The sequence below is a fragment of the Dendropsophus ebraccatus genome, chromosome 6 (assembly GCF_027789765.1).
Source record: "Dendropsophus ebraccatus isolate aDenEbr1 chromosome 6, aDenEbr1.pat, whole genome shotgun sequence".
NCBI classification, from domain to species: Eukaryota; Metazoa; Chordata; class Amphibia; order Anura; family Hylidae; genus Dendropsophus; species Dendropsophus ebraccatus.
Window position 1 is genome coordinate 120,431,933 of NC_091459.1, and position 24,267 is coordinate 120,456,199.

At 43.5% G+C, this 24,267-nt stretch overlaps 1 protein-coding gene across 3 annotated transcripts in view; it reads left to right on the top strand.

Moving 5' to 3' along the window:
• The window catches only part of LOC138795973 (uncharacterized), a 37,537-nt gene extending 13,821 nt beyond the window's left edge, over positions 1–23,716 (top strand). For all 3 annotated transcript variants that reach the window (XM_069975772.1, XM_069975771.1, XM_069975773.1), the window contains exons 3-7: positions 1,757–1,826; positions 4,956–5,019; positions 12,165–12,407; positions 13,503–14,014; positions 20,889–23,716. In XM_069975772.1, coding sequence (XP_069831873.1) covers positions 1,757–1,826; positions 4,956–5,019; positions 12,165–12,407; positions 13,503–14,014; positions 20,889–20,930 — 931 coding nt within the window. In that variant the 3' untranslated portion in view covers positions 20,931–23,716. The remainder of the gene's footprint in view (positions 1–1,756; positions 1,827–4,955; positions 5,020–12,164; positions 12,408–13,502; positions 14,015–20,888) is intronic.
• Positions 23,717–24,267: the final 551 nt, after the last annotated feature.

Genomic DNA, 24,267 nt, shown 5'->3' on the forward strand with positions numbered 1-24,267 from the left:
TAGTGCATGTAATATGTGTATGTACAGTGTATGTAGTGTATTTGTCTAATGTATGTACAGTGTATGTAGAGTATGGCTAGGTTCACACAATGTCTTTTTTTGGCCGTTCAACAGCGGTCATTTTGAGGTAAAAATGATGGGCGTCCAAAAAGATGGCCAAAAAAAGATGTTGTGTGAACCTAGCCTATGTGTGTAGTGTGTGCACAGTGTATATAGTGTATGTGTAGTGCATTTAGTATATGTATGTGCAGTGTATATGTGTTGTGTGTACAGTATATGTAGTGCATGTGTGTAGTGTGTACAGTGTATGTAGTTTATATGTGTAGTTTGTGTACAATGTATGTGTGTAGTGTGTGTATAGTGTATGTAGTGTATGTGTGTAGTGTGTGTATAGTGTATGTAGTGTTTGTGTGTAGTGTGAAGCATATGTACAGTGTATATAGTGTATTTGTGTAGTGTGTACAATGTATGTAGTATATGTGTGTAGTGTGTGTACAGTATATGTAAGGGGAGATTTATCAAACATGGTGTAAAGTGAAACTGTCTCAGTTGCCCCTAGCAACCAATCAGATTCCACCTTTCATTCCTCACAGACTCTTTGGAAAATGAAAAGTGGAATCTGATTGGTTGCTAGGGGCAACTGAGCCAGTTTCACTTTACACCATGTTTGATAAATCTCCCGTAGTGTTTATTAAGTGTGTGTATAAAGTGTGAGTAAAGTGTATTGTATGCAGTGTATGTAGTATATTTTTATGAGTTGTGAAGCCTATGTATCATGGTAGCTCTGGCCAAACACCCGGAAGGCCAGGCAGGGTCCTCCACTTTTTTTACCCAGTGGCCTCAAGAAAGCCCAGCCTGATTCACTGTAACACCTGCGGCAGGACCTGAGAGTCCTGGACAAGGCCTGTCTCATGTGCTGCCCCCTTATGTCCAGAACTAGGCATGGTGCAGTAAGCAGATTTGTCCATCAGTACTCGAAGAAAAGCTGGATGACAACAAGAGCTGGCATGGCGGCCATATTGATCGTCCCCCATCTCTATAACTACAATGTAGTCGGCCAACCTGATTAATAAATAGTTAAACTGTAAAGCATCCTGTGGGATTTCCAGCATGCTGATCCTGTAAGTCCAGCCTTCAGGTCCAGGAAATTGGCGGCATCTGGTGTGTATTAGCGGAGAAGATCTGCCAGGCCTGATACATAACTGGATGGGGCTTCTGTGTAAGAAACTGATGAAAACAAACTTACTCCTCATGTTCATGGCTGCGGAGGATTCGAGGGTCAGTATGTGAGGTCCCCAAAGCCTCAGCAATGTATCTTATGGAATTAGTATCCTGACAAGCAGAGTCGGAGAACAACCCCTCAGGTGATGGGGTGATCAGTAGATAATGCTATTGTTACATTTTGGGACACTAACCCCATAAAGAGAAGATATTTCCCCTATAGGTTCCATTCATAACACAACACTCTAGATAGATAGATAGATAGATAGATAGATAGATAGATAGAAAGATAGATAGATAGATAAATATCACATTCCTAGTATATGTTCTTCCATGACTCCGTCCCCTGTGTATTGAGCCCACAGAGCATGCTCACAAATGTGTCCCATACAAATAATAGGGTTTGGAGATGTTCAATGTGTCTATGAGGCTTGGCGTAAAGCATGTCACTAATTGCTTCTTAAAAAGTTTAGGCAAGATGGCTGCCTCTATAATGCATGATAGAAGTTTAATTTTTTTTTTACTTTATATTTAGGTCTAAAGAGGTGGACTTACTGAAGAACAAGAGTCGGAAGAAAAGGCCAAATTCTGAGCTGAAGAAAGTGGTAAGTCACAGCTGTATCTATGGTGCAGAGTATCGCACCTGTGACCTGTTACCATCTAGCACTACCATAGAATTGAAGAATACTCAGCCAATTACATGGAAGGATATAGTGAGCTGTAGTCATGGATGTAATCAGAGATAACTTAGATCCCAGGTCTTTATTCACTTAAATGTCAGGGTTAGTGGCAACTGTGGCACCTAGGTGTATAGAAACCATATGCCACTTCCTTTTTTTAGCTGCCAATCGATGGTTGTTTTTGGACACTTTGCCCCCCCCCCCAAAAAAAAGAATAGTACTGAAAAGTGCAGAATAGTACTGATAAAAACTACCACCCACCCTGCAAAAAAAAATTAGCATGGGACGATCCCATGAGTAGTGGAGAAAAGTCTGCAGTAGTTTAGCAGCCCCCTTAATAGTAGTCTCCTGGGTAGTTGGGCAGCCCACACGGGAGTTTTACAGTTCCTTTAGTAACTGAGCGGTCCCTTCAGTAATTAAGCAGTCTCTCCACTAGTGAAGGTAGTAGTTAAGTAGTCCCCTCAGTAGTGGAGCAGTTCCCACAGTAGTTATGCAATCCCTGTAGTAGTGGAGTAGTTCTAGCAGTAGTTAGGCAGCCCCCTCAGGAATGGAGTAGTCCCTGCAGTAGTTAGGCAGTCCCCTGTGCGGCAGCACGTGATCATATCAGAGTATCAGGAACTGCAGGACTTAGGCAGTCCGACAGAAATGTTGGTGGCAGCAGAGGAGCCTGTGTCACCCTTTACTGCTGCCACTCAACAGAAATTGAATAATAGCTAAAAAAAATATATACATTTATTTTAACAAAGTTATATAACAAAGTAATCTAACTTTCTTAAAGCAATGTATCAGAAAAAAACATTTCCAGAGTCTCCAGAGTACCCCTTTAAGTTAAAGTCACTGTTTAATTTTTTTTTTCAGAAATCAACAGTACAGGCAATTTTAAGAAACTTTGTAATCGGGTTTATTAGCCGAAAATGCATTTTTATCATGAGAAAGTAGTTTGAAGCTCTCCCCCCTGTCTTCATGGTTGTCTATGGAGAGGGGAGGGGTGGAGGGAGATAAGGCACCAAAACAGGACAACAAAGAGTTAATTTACAGCGACATCACTGGGCTATCTCCTCTGACCTCTCTGATCTCTGAATAGAGGCTTTCACACAGCTCCCACTGTGTAATCCTTTTTTCTCTGCTCTCTGCTGGCGACTAATCTCACTCCTTCCTGCTCCCCCCTCCCCTCTCCATAGAACAGACAAGGGCATGTCTGATGCAACAAGACACAATTTCATAATAATTTGCAGTGGATAAGAGAGAGGAGGGAGGGGGGGGACCTGGGGAAAGTCTTTTTGAATGCAGATAATGGTATATTTGCCTAATAAACCCAATTGCAAAGTTTCTTAAAATCGACTGGACTATTGATTTCTGCAAAACAAACAAACAAACAAAAAAAAAGACAGTGACTCTTTAAGCAGTCCCCTGAGTAGTTGAGCAGTCTCCTTAGTAGTTTAGCAGTCCCTCAGTAGTTGAGTAGTTCCCTCAGCAGATAAGCAGCCTCCCCCCCCCCCCCCCAACATTTGAGAAGTCCCCTTAGTATTTAAACAGTCCCCTCAGTAGTTGAGCAGTCCTTTCAGTAGTTGAATAGTGCTTATGGTAGTTGAGCAGTCCCATCAGTAAATAAGCAGCCCCCTTAGCACTTGAGCACCCCTCTAGGTAAATGAACCCCGCCCCCCCAGCATTTGAGCAATCCTCTCAGTAGTTAAACAGTCCCTCAGTAGTTGAGCAGTCCCCTCACTAGATGAGAAGTCCCCTCAACAGCTAAGCAGTCCCCTTCACTTGAGCAGTCCTTTTGGTAACTGAGCACCTCCCCCAGCAGTTAAGCAATCCCTTTGGTAGTTGGTCTGCTCAGGTAATAGGTGATTTATTTTCTACAACTTCAAACTCATAAAGACAAAGCGATTTGAACTAAGTCACCAGTTGCAAATATCCCTGGATTCAACATGGTTTCCCCACTTCAAAGCCATTGAGTTTACCACTATACTAATCCACAAGACTGCACCGATTAAACCTCCTGTCCAAGCTCCTCATTTCCACATGTAGTTTGTCAGGAACCTTCATACCTTGGAAATCACAAACTGCTGAAATATTCCCTGGAGTTGACAGGTCTCGAGAAGACGAGAACGAGCTCCTGCCAGAGAGGTTTCCCCAAAGTCAATTTAAGATCAGCCATTTATCATGTTGGATTTCTGTAAGTTAATGCACATGTACTATGTGAGAACAATGAGAGCCGCAGAGATGGGATGGATACATTACTGCCTATGGCTACTGCATGTTAATCTAATTTTGGCTTATTTTGTTCCTCGGGAGGAATTTATGATACGGGCTGAAATTAACCCCTCAGGCCAAGTACACGACTCTGCTATAACACCAACCTATACCCCAAACCAAAGATGGGTTATCTGTATAGACAAGCCCGTGTCACGTATCATACTGGTCTCCCCATGAGACATGATGTTATTGTTAATGGCAGTCATTTTAAGACTCAAGAAGGGATCCTATAGTAGACCTCCTTCTGTTTCAAGGAGTTGTCCACTGCCAGCAACCTTCCTAACCTGGTACCCAGACACTTGACTCTTGGCCATAGGCATAAATTATGCTGAAAGAACACTGGTCTGATGATTATGAACTCCAATTTCTTCAATAAAAGTAGGTTTCAAAGTTGGATTGGTCCACCTGCAAAATATCTTTAATCTGCATGGTCCAAAAGTTTTTAGTGTTATCAGCAGAAAAGTTATCAGGTCTTACTTAGTTGCCAACCCATCCAATCAAATATGGTGGTGTAGAGATGCAGCCTTATCTATATCCATTTACAGGGTTAGCCTTATATGAATCTTGGTTTCAATTCCAGTTGACTATGGTAGATTGTCCCGCCTCAGGTCTTCAGGTTCCTCAGTAATGTGTACATTATATCAAGTCACGTCTCCATCTTGTTATGATGGTTCTCTTGGTCAACTTGTGGGGATCAAGGGATCATCTCGAGGTAGTGGTCTATTCAGTGGGATAGGACAGTCCACCTATCTTTGACTGGTGATCTTTCTGATTGTTTTTTCCTTTTACCTCCAGATAATACACAAGGAAAATGGGAGTCCAGAAACCAATGGGATAAAAAATGGCACCATCATTATAGGTGGGTACATGTTATCAGGGCTTGTTCATCGAAGGAGATTGGTGGTTGAGAAGACATAGTGGCTTGTTTATCACAAGATGGGGCAATGAGCTGGAGGACACTGCTTGTGCTGCATATAAAGAAGAGCCTGCTATGCTCTTGGGAGATCCATTACATGAGAGATGTCTTCAAGATATGAATACTCAGCACTAGAGATTAGTTACCACTTGGGGGTAGTGGGTTGGAGTAGTGAAGACATAGAGGAGGATAGAGTGAGTCTCCTAAGCCAGTAGGTCCGAGGCAGGACCAAGGTATATTGCGTGGTTCTAGATTCATACCCGGGGGTAGCTACAACTAAGTTATGAAGGCACTGTGTGGGTAGTGGAAGGTTGGCTGCACTAAGCCTGTATGTGTGCTAGACTGATTTGCCTACAGAAAGTCATGTTGTAAAATTGCAATCTAAGTTACTGACCATGACAAGTCCTGGAAAGCAGAGTGAAGCACTGTCCACGGGGCTATGTGAGGTCATCACTGTCCTGAGGCCCATGTGAAGTCAACTGTGACAGGTGAGAGAGAGTTAGGCTGGGTTCACACTGCGTTTTTGCAATCCGTTTAACGGATGCGTTTTTTTTTAACGGACAAACAAAATAGTGTCAGCAACGTCTTTGTGTCCGTCAAAAAAAAAGGGATCCATTTTGATCCGTTTTTTGTATAATGGAAGTCAATGGAAAAACAGATCAAAGCGAATACACACAGCAGCATCCGTTTTTGCAATCCGTTTTTCATCCTTTTTTTAAAAAAAAAAAAAAACGTATTGCAAAAACGCAGTGTGAACCCAGCCTTATAAATACTATTCAAGCTATGTTCCAGAGTGTTCAGACACATAGTGCCACCTAGGTATACTGCAACCAGCAAGCTTCAGTGCCTTATATAAGACTAACAAATAATCTACAGTTTTAATGGCATTCTTTAGAAGGACAATCAACCATTCTTTTATTGCATGTACGAGGGTGTCATGTGCTGCATATCTAGTGACGTCCTGCATAACTATGGGGGGATGACATGTTGTGTAACTACGAGTAATATAATGTTGTATAACTATGATGGAGGAATAACATGTTGTATGACTATGGAGGCTGCATTGCTACTCTGCTATGCTACGTAACAGTGGAAGAGTGATGTGCTGCATCACTATAGAGGAGAGATGTGCTGCAAAGATATGGAGGAGAGATGTGCTGCATAGCTATGGAGTAGAGATGTGCTGCATAGCTATGGAGGTACAAATGTGCAAAAAAGAGCCTGTGGAGCCTCATTTAAGAGTCTCGAAATTTTGGCTGTACTCCTTGAGACCAGTGATCTGTTTCCCATATAACTATGGAGGTGCAATGTACTGTATAACTATGGAGGTGCATTGTGATACATCACTATGGGGGAGCGATATGCCTCATAACTATGGAGGTGCAATGTACTGTTTAACTATGGAGGTGCATTGTGATACATTACTATGGGGTAGCGATGAGCTATATAACTATGGGCTAGTATAACTATGTGGGTGCATTGTGATACATTACTATGGGGGAGTGATGTGCTATATAACTTTGGGGGTGCATTGTGCTACATAACCACGGAGGTGTGATGTCCTGGATAACCACAAGTCCTCCATAACCCATTGTCTGTAATGGCTGTGAGGTCCCGACCCATCACTGCTGTCTCCTTTTCCATTATACACAGCCAGATGGTAAATCTGTTTTGTTGGAATCTTCCTCCCACACATAGAAGCTTACAGGACCATAATCTAATATTCCCACATTGTCCGTTGTTCGCATCACTGAGTGACATCCCCTAGTGGCAGGTCCCCCTCACTACAATATGAGGAGGAAGCACGATGGAGGGTCCCGCTTGCTTGTAATTCCTTGATGTTGATACACATTCTTCTTTGTGGGTGTGATGAGAACCTGGAAAGCTTCAGTAAGACAAAAGCTTTGTTTCTGCTTCTTGCTGAGCAAGCAGAGACAGGAAGAGCCGAAGGCAGAGGAGCCTGTGCTTACTGGTAGAGTCTTAATAACCCCATGATAAGCTTTTATATAGGGCCTGATAGGCTCCAATTAATAACTTGTAAAGTTCTGACATGTGGGCGAGGGACCGCTGCCAACTGTGAGCAAGACGCTATCCTGGGGCCCAGTCTATTTAGGCCAATAGGATATCCTGTATTTTTGGTTAGGCATAGATATGTGTTTAAAGGGAACCTGTCACCACAAAAATGTTACGTAGTGTATGGGAATCATGTTATAGAGCAGGAGGAGCTGAGCAGATTAATATATAGCTTTCTGTAAAAAAAAAAATGTATACAGTATATTACTTTTAACTTATTGATTGTAACCCCTACACTTTAGTGGACAGTGCTAGTCAATGATAGGACCGCCCACTGGACTCCTAAGCATCAAAAGCTAAGAGAGTTTAATCAATAAGTTACAAGTTCTACTGAACCTTTTCCACAAAGATATATATCAATCTGCTTTATAATATGATGTTGATAGATCAGACGACACATACAATGTGATAGGTTCAATTTATAAAAGAATCTTCAGTGTAAGAAGAACAGGTGCCCCAAGTTAAGTTGAGAGCAGGAGGTCTAATGGCCCAAGAAAAAGGAGAATATAGAAACACCAAGGGCTTGAGTCAGGGAGACTAGATAAAGACCTGGGGGGAGATTTATCAAAGGGTGTAAAATTTAGACTGGTGCAAACTGCCCACAGCGACCAATCACAGCTCAACTTTCAGCTCTGGTAAACTAAAAAAGACGCTGTAATTGGTTGCTGTGGGCAGTTTGCACCAGTCTAAATTTTACACCCTTTGATAAATCTCCCCCCTGGAGTCCAACACAAGAAGACCAGGGGCCTGAGACAAGAAGACTACGTGATGATGTGGAATCCAAGACAAGGGGACTGAAAACCAGGAGCCAAGAGACAAAAGGACCAAATGAAGACCAAATGCCCAAGTAAGACTAAGAACCCCAATCAAGATCATAAGAAGACTAGGTGCCTTGGAAAAGGAGATTACAGGGAGACCAAGGGCCGACCAAGACCCTGAGATGAGGAGAACACAAGAAGACCTTAGGCCTGAGACAAGGAGACTAAAGAAAGACCAGAGGCCTGAGACAAAGGAAGGACCTGGGACCCGAGACAAGGGGACTACATAAAGACTAGGGGTCTGTGACAAGAAGATCAGGGGCCTGAGAGGCCAAGTCCTTAAATCAAGGAGAGCACAAGAAGACCAATGGCCTGAGAAAGCAAGAGACAAGAGGAATACATAAAGACAGAGTCCAAGACACAGTGATCACATGAAGACCAAGGGCCTAAGTCAGGAAGACTACAAGAAGACCAGTTGCCCGAGACAAAGAGACCACAGTAAGACCAGGTGTCTTAGGGCCCTATGAGGGTATGTGTACATTTCGGAAAATCGACGGAAAATCCGTTGCGGAATCCGCCGATCGCGTTCACTTTCGGACTGCGAGCGGGCACGTTCATTCTTTGGACGCCGTGCATAGAATGGAGTCTATGACACAGGTGGAGACACGCGCGCCCGCGCGAATTTCCGAAGTGTGCTCATACCCTTACACTGAACGATATTCTGCCAGATTATTGCTTCGGTAATACAGACAACAATCAGCCGATGACCGGACGCACATACCCACCATCGATGAACGGCCAACAGCTGATAATGCGTGAACTTTTATTTTACACTTGTAAAGAAAGGGCTGCATGGATATTGCTAATCATGTCCGTCAGTAGTGGATTATAACAGGGGCGTTCCAGGCGGCAGCCCGGGGCCCTGAGCTCTTGGGGGGCCCATGACCACCCAAAAAGACTTATACTTTCAGTGGTGTCTCCTGGCTACACTTTTGCAATGATTTGCAAAAAATCACTGTTTTTTAATTGCAATTTTGCACAAATCAGGATATCATGACATTATCTATACTGTACTATGAACGCCAGGCGAGTGCCACCATAGTTACAGTGGGGTGAGGGGCCCAGGCTTGGTGAACAGCCCGGGGCCTATGGTAAAATTAATCCGCCCCTGATGTCCGTGTAGCCCTTGCTTCAAGATAATTGAGCCTTGTAATAAGCTCTGTGATCACTATAGAGCCCTTAGACAGGGAGACCTACTGTATGTAAGAGCAGGACCTGTGGAGGACCAGGGACCCGAGACAAGGGGATTACAGGAAGACCAGGGGTCTGAGGCAAGGAGACTACAGGAAGAACAGGGTCATTTTCTCCTCTTAGTTCTCGTTGTATCAGAGACACAGTATGGAGCGGATGCGTTGTAGCAGAAGGACATGGCAGCATGTCTCGGCACATCAGGGGAGGTTACTTTTACTTTTAGCACTCTTTTGGCAGTGTAGTGCTCACCTTTGATGATGTCAGGAGCTGAAGCCAAGAATGTGTCCCCAATCCTGGGATATAAGATATAATGATGATGAATTAGCGGCAGGTACTGTACATTATCCACACAGCCGGGATGCCGCTCACCTTCAGCTATGTCTTCCCAATGTTTTAGAAATGTATCTGTAGAATTTTCCATTATAATTCTGAACGATCTTCAAGATCTCGGCTTGCTGACATTCATTGGGAACCTTCCTAATTTACTGATCTCTGTACTGTAACAAGCCATGCAGCTCTGCCCATCACTTCACAAAATCTGCTTGTTGTCAGTGAACATGACTATCTAAGCTTACAGTCAACGTGTGCAAACCTAGTCCTGCTCACACAGCTGAGGGCTTCTTCTTGGCATCAGTGTTAGCAGTCCTTGATGATCTGAACATGTCGGCCTATCCTGTCCTCTCTTTGACTGAAGGCTGACTGCTATTTCTTGTACTGACACATTGTCACAAACTTCAGTCGTATCATGTCAGTATTACATTATATTTTTTTTCCAGGAACACTAAGGGCTCGTTCCCACTGAGCAAAAGCAGCTGAATTTCTGCGCTGAATCAGCGCTGAAATTTTAGCCATTAAAATAGGTGCAGAGCTAATTTCCATTGTGTTGAATGGAAATTCTGCTCTGCAGTTCACACAGTGGAATTTCCGCACTGAACTAATCCGCTTTCCGCCAGAAGAATGAACATGTTCATTCTTCCGCTAGCGGAAGCCTATACAAATCAATGGGGCTCTGATTTTCTGTTTCAGCGCGGAATACGCGCGTATTCAGCGCAGAATACAAGCGTAATACAAGCGGAAATTACTCACTGAATCAGCGCGGAAATGGGGAAAAGGGGGGGGGGGAGGATTCTAGTATATGTTCTGGTATAGTCTAGTTTACTCACCAAATACTCGCTGAATTTCAGCGCTGAATGCATGCGGATTCAGCGCGGATTCCTCGAGTATTCCGTGCTGAATTTGTCAAGAGCTGATTACGAGCTGAACACTTTCCTAGCAGAATACGCAGGGATTCTGCTTACATTCTGCTTATATTTTGCTCGGAATTCAGGGTCAGTTGATTTCAGGCGGAAATATTTCCTTGCGTAATCCGCTCCTTTTGCTCTGTGTGAACGTAGCCTAAGGCTTTGACAACGAGGGGCATGGCTTATTGTGGGTGTGGTCTATGGGGGTGTGGTCTGTTGTGGGTGTGGCTTGTCATCTGTGTTAATTGGTTTTCGGAATTTTCTCTATATTGTCCTCTATATTGTGTATTGTATTGACCTTACAGCTAGGACCATACACATGAGTACAAGATGCTGGGAAAGCTGGGTGACCTCCATCATACTGAGTATAAGATTCAGGGAAAGCTGGGTGACCCAATTCATACTGAGTACAAGATGCTGGGAAAGCTGGGTGACTTCCATCATACCGAGTATAAGATGCTTAGAAAGCTGGGTGACCTCCATCATATTGACTACAAGATGCTGGAAAGCTGGTTGAGCTCCTAATTACTGACTACAAGATGCTGGAAAGCTGGGTGACCGCCTTCATACTGAGTACAAGATGCTGGAAAGCTAGGTGACCTCCATCATACCGAGTACAAGAGGCTGGAAAGCTGGGTGACCTCCCTCATACTGAGTACAAGATGCTGGAAAGATGGATGACCACATCATACTGAGTATAAGATGCTGGGAAAGCTGGGTGACCACATCATATTGAGTATAGGATGGGTAGAAAGCTGGATGACCCCCATCATACTGAGTATAAGATGGTGAGAAAGCTGGGTGACCACATCATACTGAGTACAAGATGCTGGAAAGCTGGGTGACCTCCATCATACTGAGTACAAGATGCTGGGAAAGCTGGGTGACCTCCATCATACTGAGTACAAGAGGCTGGAAAGCTGGGTGACCTCCATCATACTGAGTATAAGATGCTGGAAAGCTGGGTGACCTCCATCATACTGAGTACAAGATGCTGGGAAAGCTGGGTGACCTCCTTCATACTGAGTACAAGATGCTGGGAAAGCTGGGTGACCTCCATCATACTGAGTACAAGATGCTGGGAAAGCTGGGTGACCTCTATCATACCGAGTGCAAGATGCTGGGAAAGCTAGGCGACTTCCATCATACTGAGTATAAGATGCTGGGAAAGCTGGGTGACCTCTATCATACTGAGTACAAGATGCTGGGAAAGCTGGGTGACCTCCATCATACTAAGTACAAGATGCTGGGAAAGCTGGGTGACCTCTATCATACCGAGTGCAAGATGCTGGGAAAGCTGGGCGACTTCCATCATACTGAGTACGAGATGCTGGAAAGCTGGGTGACCTCCTATCATACTGAGTATAAGATCCTGGAAAGCTGGGTGACTCCTATCATGCTGAGTACAATACAAGATGCTGGGAAACTGGGGTTTCTGTATTCTAACTATTGTTTTCACCATTGTTGCTGTCAAAATACCCCCCCCCCAGGCAATCATTCATCCCTTCTTTAGAATAAACCCCCCATGGACATCCCCCCAACCAATGGTTTCCCACTCGGTCAGAGCAGTTTACTTTTAACTACAAGTCTCATTAGTAGGCTTGTAATTAAGTAAAGGGGACTCGAGTGGCGGGGCTTCCAGGACATGCACGGGATATTAATTTGCCGAGACTGTCCCAGCAAAACCAGGACTGTTGGCAACAATGGTATTATTGCTCTATATATGAGTCTTATGGCTTATGGGGGCCTCTTTTTCTCCTTACAGGCACTGAAGTAGATCCAGAAAAGAACAAAAAGGAAAATAATAAAGTGGCATCACCCCGCAAGGTCCGGGGGACTGTTAAGAATGAATCTGATAGCAAGTCTCCTGATATAATGCACAGAGTCCTCCCGCCTCCCCCCGAGGACCTACAGACTGCTCCTACTGCACTGGAGCTGGATGATCCTCTGTATGACAGTGTGAAGGAGATGAGGGATCAACTGGTGGAAGGGGAAGATGCACTGAGCAGTAAGTGTACATTTAGAGGGCTCGTCCACTCTTAGGGTATTATTAGACGGAACGATAATCGGCCGAATTGGCCCGATTCGGCCGATTATCGCGCCATGTAATAAATGCAACGATCAGCCGATGACAACGATCATCAGCTGATCGTTGATATAGGTTAAACCCTATTTTTGTCGGGCGCCGACCGCGCACCGCTACGTGTAATAGCGGTGCGTGGCCGGCGACTAACGATATACATTACCCATCCACGTTCCAAGGCTTCTCCTGCCGTCCGCTTCTCCCGGGGTCCCGTGCGCGCTCTAGCTTCACAGCGGCCTGTCAGCGGCCCGCAGCGGTCCCGGCCTGTGATTGGCTGAGCGGCCTACCAGCTGACAGGCCGCTGTGAAGCTAGAGCGCGCACGGGACTCCGGGAGAAGCGGACGGCAGGAGCAGCCCTGGAACGTGGATGGGTAATGTATGCCAGTTTAGCAAGGGCTGTAAGGACATCGGTAACGATGTCCTTGCAGCTCTTGTCAAACGATTATCGGACCGTGTAATAAAGCCAGTAAACGAGCAACGATCTAGCAGATCGGCGCTCGTTTACAGGTATTATCGGGCCCTGCTCGGTCCGTGTAATACCACCCTTAGAAATAAAACTTTATCATTGTACAAGAAACAGTGCTCATCCCACCAGACTCTGTGTCATACAGGCAGTCTATGAGAGGGCTCGCGTTTCCTCTCTCCGTAGACTGGCCTGCATGACACGGAAGCTGACGGTAGAGGAATTCCGCCAGTTTTACTCTGTGTGAACTGGCCCTTACCCTCAAGCAATAACAGGACAGCTTTTGTTTTGCCTTTGTTGCCCATAGCAACCAATCACAGTACAACTTTCATTTTCTATTCTGGTCTTGAAAAATTAAAGCTTCACTGTGATTGGTTTCTATGGCAACAAAGCCATTTATCTTTCAGTTTTCACCTCTTTTTTCATCATCTGTATCGGACCCCCACACCCCAGCTAGTAATCCCCTATTCTATGGATAGGGAATAACTTTAGATTGTAGGATTTACCCCTTTTAGCTTTTGCCTCTGATGATGTCTATTCTCTCTTTACAAAAACAGATAACAATGACAGGACAGCCATTGATCCAATGCATGATTCCTCTACACTAGAAAGAGTTAACCCTTTATATGTATCAGCCGATGAGATGGAAGACCCTCCATCATACCAGGTGACTATATCTGAGCTTCCGAGTCCTGAAGCCCCTATGAAGGGTGAAGACAGTAAGGCCCAGGTTGTTGCCGAACCCTTATATGCTGTAATTCGTAAAGAACCGTCAGTGAAGAAACAGCCAGCAAAAACTACAGAGAACTCACCTTTACAAAGAGAGGTTTTAGTGGAGGAACTTAGCGAAACTGTTGTCTCTACTACATCCATAGAGGAGAAGCCGCCCAACAACCAGAGTTCTTCTGAAAAATTGGATTCCATGTTAAACCATTGGAAGAAGAGGGGTGTAATATCTACTCAGTCACCCGAAGAAGGCCGAGCTGTAAATGTCAACCAGAGTGATCCGCCATTGGTTCCAGTCAAGCTATTCGACATAGAAAGTGATTTAAAACAATATACAATTGAGGTAATGTGACACTCGAAACCAGGACACTTTATGGTTGTGAACTGTATATGTTATGAGCCTTATAGTTGTGACCTGTATATGTTATAAGCCTTGGGGCCAGTTCACATGGGGTAAAACTGGCGAAATCCCGCCAGCCTCCATGTCATACAGGCAGTCTATTGGAGGGCTTGCGCACCTCCTCTCTCTCTCTTGACATGTCAATTCCTCCGCGCAGAGAGAGGAGGCGCGAGCCCTCCCATAGACTGCCTGTATGACATGGAGGCTGCCGGGATTCTGCGGCGGAGAGTTCCACCGCGGAATTCCATCAGTTTTACTCCTTCTGAATTTGCCCTTATAGTTGTGACCAGTATATGTTATACACCTTATGGTGGTGACCATAAGACGTGTTTATTCAGAACAGTGCAGTGCACAGATAGTAGTACCCAGTGAATTTCACAGGATGAATGATCTCTGCCATCATCTCTAGTTAGGGTACTATTGCACGAGACGATAATTGGCCGAATTGGCCAATGATCGCTCCATGTAGTAAATACAACGATCAGCCGATGAAAACGATCATCGGCTGATCGTTGATATAGGTTCTGACCTATTTTCAGCGGGCGTCGACCGCGCACCGCTACGTGTAATGGCGGTGCGCGGCCGTCGACTGACGATATACATTACTTATCCACATTCCAGGGCTGCTCCTTCGGTCTTTTCCCGGGGTCCCGCTCGCTCTAGCTTCAAAGCGGCCTTTCAGCTGACAGGCTGCCCAGGCCAATCACAGGCCGCGGCGGGCCCGGCCTGTGATTGGCTGAGCGGCCTGTCAGCCGACAGGCCACTCTGAAGCTAGAGCGCGCGGGACCTGTGGAGAAGCGGACCGCAGAAGCAGCCCTGGAGCATGGATAGGTAATGTATGGAGTTTAAACAAGGGCTGCAAGGACATCGGTAATGATGTCCCTGCAGCCCTTGTTAAACGATTATCAGGTCGTGTAATAGGCCCAGTAAACGAGCGACAATCTAGCAGATCGCTGCTCCTTTACAGGTATTATCGGGCCCTGCTCGGCCCGTGTAATACCACCCTTATTCAGTGGTATTTAGGGAGTATTTACACCCTTCACTTTTACATTGCATCATATTTAGGGTTCACTGAAACAAACCCATTGAACCCATGTTGTTCTAAACTTTGTTAAAAGTTTAGATTAAAACAAACATTGACTTGTGAGGAGGAGGGATTGCATGACATCAAGGTAGCCCATAATGCCTTGCAAACAGTTTTCCAAGCTAATCAGGAGGCGGTGTAGGGGTGATGTCCCAGCCAATGAAAAACACTTAGATGTCCCAGCCAACACACTTAGAAGTAGTAACACAATACATGGGGGGAATGTATCAATGCCTTGTCTAAAAACCTAGTGCAAAGAAAAAGAACAATCGAATATTTGCGCCAATTTTCATCAAACTTAAACAAACACCATTAATAAATTCCCTCCAATAATTGTAGTTAAAGCAGCTCGGCAGACAGCGTTCGGCATGTTTTAATACATGTTACAGCGGTTTTCCCATCTGCCCTTTTTGTCTTCGCCCAACTGTGTCCCACTCTCACTTCTAGGGTGATATCAGTGTTCGAGATTCTAGGCAATGAGCTATCAATACGACAGCAAGGGGACAAACTTCAAAAGAAAGCAATTTTGCATTTTGCATTTTGCTTCAAATACCCCTTTAGGGTATAAACACACACGGCATATATGCTGCGTGTTTACTGCTGCGATATGCAGCAAATACGCAGCAAATACGCAACAAATACACAGCAGATTAGATCTAAATAACTGAACACAGCATCAAATCTGCACCATCAAATCTGCTGCAGATCTGCTGCGTATCGTATATGCAGCAGATACGCAGCAGATATGCAGCAAATACGCAGCAGATGTGATGGTGAAGATTTGATGCTGTGTCCAGTTATTTAGATCTAATCTGCTGTGTATTTGTTGCGTATTTGCTGCCTATTTGCTGCGTATCGCAGCAGTAAATACGCTGCATATACGGTGTGTGTGTTTGTACCCTTAGGGTACAAACCCACACACCGTATACGCAGCTTATTTACTGCTGCGATACGCAACAAACACGCAACAAACACGCAGCAGATTAGATCTAAATAACTGGACACAGCATCAAATCTGCACCACCAAATCTGCTTCAAATCTGCTGCGTTTTTGCTGTGTATCTGCTGTGTATACGGTGTGTGGGTTTGTACCCTTATGGTGCGTTCACACCTACAGGATCTGCAGCTGATTTTCTGCAGCAGATTTCATTTAAATAACTGAACACAGCATCAAATCTGCTGCAGATCTGCTGCAGATCCTGTAGGTGTGAACGCACCCTTAAAAGGGTTATACAGCGCTACAAAAACATGCCCACTTTGTTTCAGAGACAGCACTGCTCTTGTCTCCAGGTCAGGTGTGGTTTGCAATTAAGCTCCTTTCACTTCAATGGAACTGAATTACAAAACCCAACCCAAAAGACGGAAGACGCATTGTTTCAGAGTTAGCACCGCTCTTGTCTCCAGTTTGGGTCGGGTTTTGAAATTCAGTTCCATTGAAGTGAATGGAGCTTAATTGCAAACCACACCTGACCTGGAGACAAGAGCGGTGCTGTTTCTGAAACAAAGTGGCCACGTTTTTTAGCACTGGATAACCCCTTTAGGTTTCTTGGTACACTAATTGTTGTGAAGAAGCTATGTGTAGAGGGTTGTGTGTCACTTTCTAGGGTGCCAATCCTGTTGCTGCTCTTGACAACTTGCAAAAAGCTTCTTCACTTTCCTGGTGCCAAACCAGTTGCTGCTCCCAAAACAGGGAGAATTTTTGGAAAAAGCCAATGCGTCTTCCATCTTTCAAGGTGTGCGTGTAAACACAGACAGGCATCGGCCACCAAAACTATATTTTTTTTGGTGGGCTCTAAGACCTATGTGTTATACATGAGGTTTAGACTAAACTAATTTGGTTCGAACCAAACATTTTGCTGAAGTTCAATGAACTTGCCAAACCAAACTCTTGAAACTCTGCTCATCTCTAATCACATTTACTGTAAGTATTCAGATTGTTTTCTGTGAACTCTGTTGAGCTCAGGTGCATCCTGTTTCCATCCATCTTCCTTGTGAGATATGCTTACGATTGCGGTACATTCAATGACTGGCTGTGATTGTGAAAGACGCACACCTGTCTATATGTGGCCTCAGAGATGACAGTGCAAAGTGTAGACAAGTTATAAAGTTGAAGGAAAGGTCTGTAGACTTCCAAGAGACATCGATTAGTATCAGACTGATGTGGGTCTGATTTCTGGTAGTTGCAGACTATAGGGGCTACACACCTCTCATTGTTAACCAGACACTACACCATACATATAAGTGCTGGAGTCTGATATTGCAACTTACTTTAGCTTAGGCAGAGCTGCAATACCAAGTATTGCCACAATTAAATTTATGGCACTGTTTTGTTGTTGTATAGTAGTTGTTAGTTGTTGTGTAGTAGTTGTATATACTCGGTGATGTGGCCAAAGAATAAAGTCTCTTGTGGCAGAGCAGAGAGCCAATCGTCTCTCAGTCCACTGTATTTAACTATAAGGGCCCATAAGGAGCCGTTATGGTTAAATACATAGGTGCAGGAGCAGACTACCTTCTGCTTAACCCCTTATGTACTGCTGTGTAAGTGACATAAACCCCACTTACATGTTGCAACACAAAAAAGGGTTAAAAGCAGAAGAGAGAGAGAGAGATGGCTCATGCACTGATAACCCCTGACCTCTGCAGGGCTCAGGAGAACAGAGATCAGGGGTTATTAGAGCAGTGAAGTAGAGATCGCCTTGTCTTCTGCTTATTAACACATTTTTATGTTGCAGCATGAAAATAAACTTTGGGTCACTTACACACAGCAGTACCTAAGGGGTGAAGCAGAAGGACACAGGTTGGCTCTTATCTTCCCTGTGCATCCCCGGGCCCCCCTCCCCCACGGCCCTATAGCAGCTGCCTACCCAGCCTCTATGGTAGCTACGCCTATGATTGTCCCTATTGACCTGCATTGTCAAAGAGTCATGGTGTCCAAATAACCAGTGATCACAGTGTATGATAGAGTGGTAGCACCTGCTTCTAGCGAAGGGGCATGAACTCACTGTAAGCAGTTTCTGAACAATTGCAACATACGCAAAACACCCTTACTAGGTAACGTCAGATTTCTGACAAGTAACTGTGCATCACATGTAGAAATCACTTTGTGTGGTTTATATCACTCTGAATCATTTCCTTTATGTAAGACTTTTGCCTTGATAGACTGTATTGCTTTGTATGTCAATCGCTCATGATGGTGGAAGATAGAGAGGAAGAAATGACGTAAGAAGAACACAAAGACGGGAGGAATGTAACCTGTGCTGCCTCCTAGATCTGTGGGTATAAGGTGCATAGGGGTCTCAGGCCTTATGATGGGGTTTGACTTTGAGAGTGTTTACACTATGAGAAAGGAGGCTGATAAATACATGTGTGTTTTCCAGGTTCTTTTAGATTTTGATGTGTACTGAAAAATCCAATGTAATATGATGTATTCACCAAAGAACGTTGTAAAAAAATACACGCCAAGATAACAATGGCACGTATTTCCCATTAAAATCAATGGGGCACATGTTGGGGGAGTTTTATTTGCATATCTCGGCACATAATACATATGTTATTGCCAAAATACACATCAAAAGATGCTGTGTGAACATTCCCTGTTTTCCTAGCTCATTCACATATACACAAGATAAATTCTCCTGGCGGACCCATGCAATTGGTGTGCTGGAGCCAATCCCCACTTGAGTATGCCAGCAAACGGCCGACTCATTTTTTGCCTTATGTGCCTTGGTTTCACTCCAAGGGTATGTGCACATGGAGTGTTTTTCCCCTTTCCACTGTTCCGCTTGGTATATGCACAGAATAAGTGACACGTCACTATGAATTGAGGCTTTGCTTCCTGGAAGCTGAGATATAGGTAGCTGTTTGGTAAAATCTTTGCACTGCAGATGCTTTAGCTGCCCCTGTACTGGCGTTAACATAGCAGAACAGGGATTTCCTTTACTGTCAGGGTCCCCCCACATGCCCTAACGGTTTGCGGACGTGGGACTCTAGCTTGCATCACTGCGTCTGTGCTGCCCCACTTGCAACTGCGCGTGTGCAAGATTCGTACAGTGGGAGGGGAGATAATCGAGCCCAGGGTGATGACTGAAATGCAGAGATGGGAGGATGAAGTACAGAGAGGCATTGCAGGCCTAGGCTCCGCCTCTTTGACCCCGCTGACACCGGAATAAAAGTCCTTTTTTCTTCAAATAATGGCACCAGCAAGATTTTGAAACACAGCAATGGACTTCTTTTATTATCAACCAACTATTCAAATGTACCAGCGGCTTGGGGTGGGTCATGGGGAGTCACAGATTGACTTTAACATATGTAAAACAATTTCCATGCATTATAAGGCTATGTTCCCCCAGTGTATCTTTTCGTAAATGTATGGCTGTTGTTGCAATCGGCAACAACGGCCGTACTTTGTACAAAAAGACACGCTGCCTTATCTTCTATGGGATCCCGGCATATACACACAGATGCGCCCGCATCAGAACTCTGCAGCAGGAAAGATCATCTGGCCGGTGCTGCAGTACTGGCCGGGATTATCTTTTTATGGAATGGCCGGTCTAATACGCTATGTGAACATAGCCTTACACTGTATACTTAAAGAAAATCTGTACCCCAAACCACTGTTACCATATTCTACACTTCAACATGCCATGTCTGGTCCCGGGATTTGTCTTTCTCCTGGGGCTGGTATTTTGGGTAAAAACAAGTTCTATTTCAGAGGCTCAGCAAGGCGGGGTGTCATTGGGGTGGTACCTAGAGCATCTTTGTCCTAGGCCTACAAAACCTCTCTCTTCCCCTTCATCCATGCCAGGGGCATACCGAAATAAAAGGGAGGCAGGGAGAGAGCCACTGCAGTTCATTGACACCCCGCCTTGCCAAGCTACTGGACTAAAACTTGTTCTGGCCGGGATCCCAAGCGGCGCCGCAAACAAACTGATATGTCAGTTTTCTGTGGCCGCTATTCAGTGAATAGGAAACCATGTCAGTGCACACTGTGGAGCGAGCAGCTGCGGCCACTTGCTTCACAGTGCGCTATGGGAAGTTCTGATGCAGGCGTGCGCCGATGCGCCTGCATCAGAACTCTATGGCCATCAAGATCATCTGGCTGGTCCTGCAGTAATGGCCGGGATGATCTTTGCAGAGACCGGCCGGGTCACGGAACGGCTGGTACAATACGCCATGTGAACATGGCCATATAGTGTTAGGCCCTTCTTTACAGCCGTAATATAGTATTAGGCCCCTCCATGCAGCGGTCATACAGTATTATGCCCCTTGGTTAAATTCCCCTATAATATCAGGCTTCTCTGAGCAGATTCCACGTAATATTAGGCCTCTCTGTGCATTTTCTATACAGTATTAGGTCCTTCTGTGCTTCCCCTATATAGAAGATCGCCCCCTCTGTGCAGCCACATTCAGTAGATGGCCCCCTTTGTAGTCCCTTCATAGTATATGGTCCCCTGTGTAGGTCCCCCTATAGTAGATGGTCCCCTGTGTAGTCCCCTTTCAGTGTACTGAGCAATTTGCATTTACTGTTTTTGGCCCATGTCTTTGGAACAACGCAACTGATTTTAAAACCGAGCCCATCATTGAGCTCAGCGTCACTGTGCAGATCTTCCCATATAGAAGCTAGTATGGGATATGGTAATGCTAGACTCTCTCTAAATCAAAGCATTTATCTTCCCCTAAGCATGTACATACTTATATATGCATCATTTTTCTTTCTTTTTTTTTTACTGGTAGAAGGAAACAGAAACAGACAGAGATCTACCAGCGGCTACCTGAATCTTCTATATTTCCTGTATGGACTTCATTCATGGACCAGGTTTACTGACATCCATCATCAAGTCTTTAAAGGGACATCCAGTTGTACTAACATGGTAAAAACCTGATGTCTGTGGCTTTTCTTGATGGAACATGAAGCGAAAAAGATGTAAATATAACAGGACATTTTCATAAAGACTCTAAAGCTTAGATACTGGCCATGGAAAATGAACTGTGCTCTTCACTATTGCTAAAGCTCAACTCGAAGAGTTCACTTTACTGTAATATTCCTATCTACAAATGTGTTGGGTAACAGGGCATGTTCATGCCAGCCGAACAGCTGAAAACCCCAAGTTTGTTCAAAGAAAATCTTCTAATATTAGAACCGCTATAAATATGCATATAAATAGTACATGAAAGTGTGAAACAAGATCAGAATAAGAAAAGTCCTAAAATGGACACCATATGATACTGGAGTGTGGCGTACAACCCCTCCAGCAAAACAGTACAGAAACATCATAGTCTGGTGGATTTTGTATCAGAAATCCTGACAGCTGTATCACAGCACTGTGCCTCATTGATATTATAGAATCCTATTAGCCGAGTTCCAGTTTTGAATAGTAGCCTGTATACAAACCCCATGGTGGTCCCCTGCTATGTTAACATATGTGACATAGTGGTTATCAATATGGAGTCACTTGTTATAGTGCTATCTTCTCACATAATCACAGTCCTATTAATTGATTAGATCAATGTAGGACATTTCTGGGTATGAATGGTACCCATTACAGTCCCCCTTTATATTACTATATATCCACATAGTTAGTAGTAAGCAATAAGGAGTTAACAAGTACAATTGTTAAAAGAGAACATAGGTTTTTTTTATTGATTACATCCAGATACTGAAATATGTTCTTTTTTCTAATTTTTTATATATTTTTTTTAATTATATTTTTTTTTACACTTTACTGTGGTGGCAGACATCTTACCTGCTATGTGTTTAACAGCATTAAGTGACATGTTTTATGGCAAGCCTCATGGACATAGACACAATAGACTGGCCCAGACCCTATTATTTGTATGGAACACATCTGTAATCATGCTTTGTCTCCTCTCTGACCCTTGCAAAGGTCATTCTACAGAGGAGGGGAGGCTTAAGGTGTTATCTGTTATTCCTTAATCTTCTGGTCTCAAATTTTCCTGTAATGCTGTACAGATCACTTTCCATCAGCCTTCTCCTTATCATCACAGACGAAACAGTAAGACTCAGAATGAAAACTGCAAGATTTTAGGATTATTTTATAATAAATACATTAAGATGAAAAATAGAAGAAAAATCCCAAAAGCAAATCCCACATAAAAAATGTGAAATATTTTAAATAATAGACTAATATCTCTATCACACATTTAAAGGATATAACTTATTCATAGCTTTGGTTGTATAGGTATTTATTCCAGTTTTATAATTATGGTATGTATTTGTATTTAAGTACTAGTATATTTTTACTGGGGTCCATTTTGATCCTAGGATAAAAGACATCAGAAGCAATCCTGTGACTGTGCTTTCCATGTCATAGTACTACCCTTTCATGCAAAACAATGCTTTTAAACAGACTTGATTAGAGCAGAGCATGTTTGCCTACAAATGGCACCCATAGCAGTCCCCCTCTATTTTACCATATTCATGTCTTTTACATTAGATTGACATGATGGTTGAAGCAATAAGCCTTAACATGTAAATACATCTTTATTGGGTATAAGGTCAAATGGCTCACATTTGGTTTGCTGTGTTTGCCATATTAAAGCCATATAAAAAATATTACTTTTATAGTGAAACCTACATCAATTCCAAACCCAGGAAACAAGACATCAAAAACAATGCTTCCTTTTCTACCATGCTAACTTTTCATATATTATAGAAGTCTATTAGACCATTTTCCATCAGAGAGGAAAATTCAGTCTATGTATGGTACCCATGGCGGTCACCTTCTCTATGACAATGCACATATCCTCTGTTTTTAAGTAGCACAGTTGTTACCATTATTAAGTTATATAATTTAAATAAAACTGAATGAATACAGCCTCTCAAGAGCTTTGGATGATATTTGGTTTGATTTGTATATTGCTACACTCAGTACATTTATTATGTTCCTAATTACTCAGTGGTTGCCAGGCAGCACTGGGGTCCTGGGTTCATCTCTGTACAGCGCTGTGGAATAAGCTGGTGCTATATAAATAAGGGCATTATTATATCCTTGTCAATTTCAAACTCAGAACCAAGGCAGCAGTCATGTGCTTCTTGTGCCACAGTAACCTGTTATGTACGGTATGGAGAACATTTATCCTACAAATTGTACCCATAGTGGTCCTGTATTCCTGGTTTCCTGTATTACATAGGTCCATGTTTTTTTGTGCTGTGCTAGGCATCTCTATCACAAAATCTCTTTATTTAGTGCAATCTGAGCAGATAAAAAATTGTAAGGATTATTTTTTTCATCTTTTCAAATCCTGTTAAATGAACAGGCACCAGACAGAAGCCTGTCAGGATCCATTGGTGTCTGTTTTGCAATGTACTGTATGTCTCGTTTTTTGTACAGTGAACAAACTGTCGAACACGTGAACATGAGGCCTTATCATGATAACATTATATGCATGTTGCAAAATCCTACTAAGCCATCTTTTCAGTCATAAAGTGAAACTTAAGCCTATAAACTGTACCCATGGCGGTCCCTTTTTATATTATAAAACATATATCCTATGTATTAGAGTGGTACCAATAAGGAGCTTTATAATAGATTACCTTCATATCTGGCTTGATTTCTATATTGCTAAATTAAATTGTGAAATTATGTTGCTATTTTTTTTCATATCCTTTTCAATTCCAAATCCATATTTTAGTACAGGAAACATAACCGTGGGCCATAATTCTTGAGCCACAAATCTGTCATGCATATTACAGAAACTTATCAATATAACTTTATAGCCCTACTTCATATTTGGTTTGCTATCTATTGATCCGATGCAGCATATGTTACTAGTTGCAGGTGAGTAGTACCTTTACACTCGTAAATCCATAAACACACACTCGTAGGACAATGTCTCCTTTCATTGAAGTTTATTTTTAGAAGTATCTACATCATCTGTTGGAAGTGCAACAAAAGCTAGCAAGAAGAAGATACCTGATGTAAAAGAATCATTGATGGTTATAACTTGACCCCTTCAGGACTGGCCACTGTGCAGGTTTAATCATGTGATTATTTTTTCCAGCATTGTTACGCATGTGGTGATATCAAATACTGTATGTGTACTTTTCCCCCTACATTTATTATTTGCATTGAGGCCTATGGAGATTATGTGT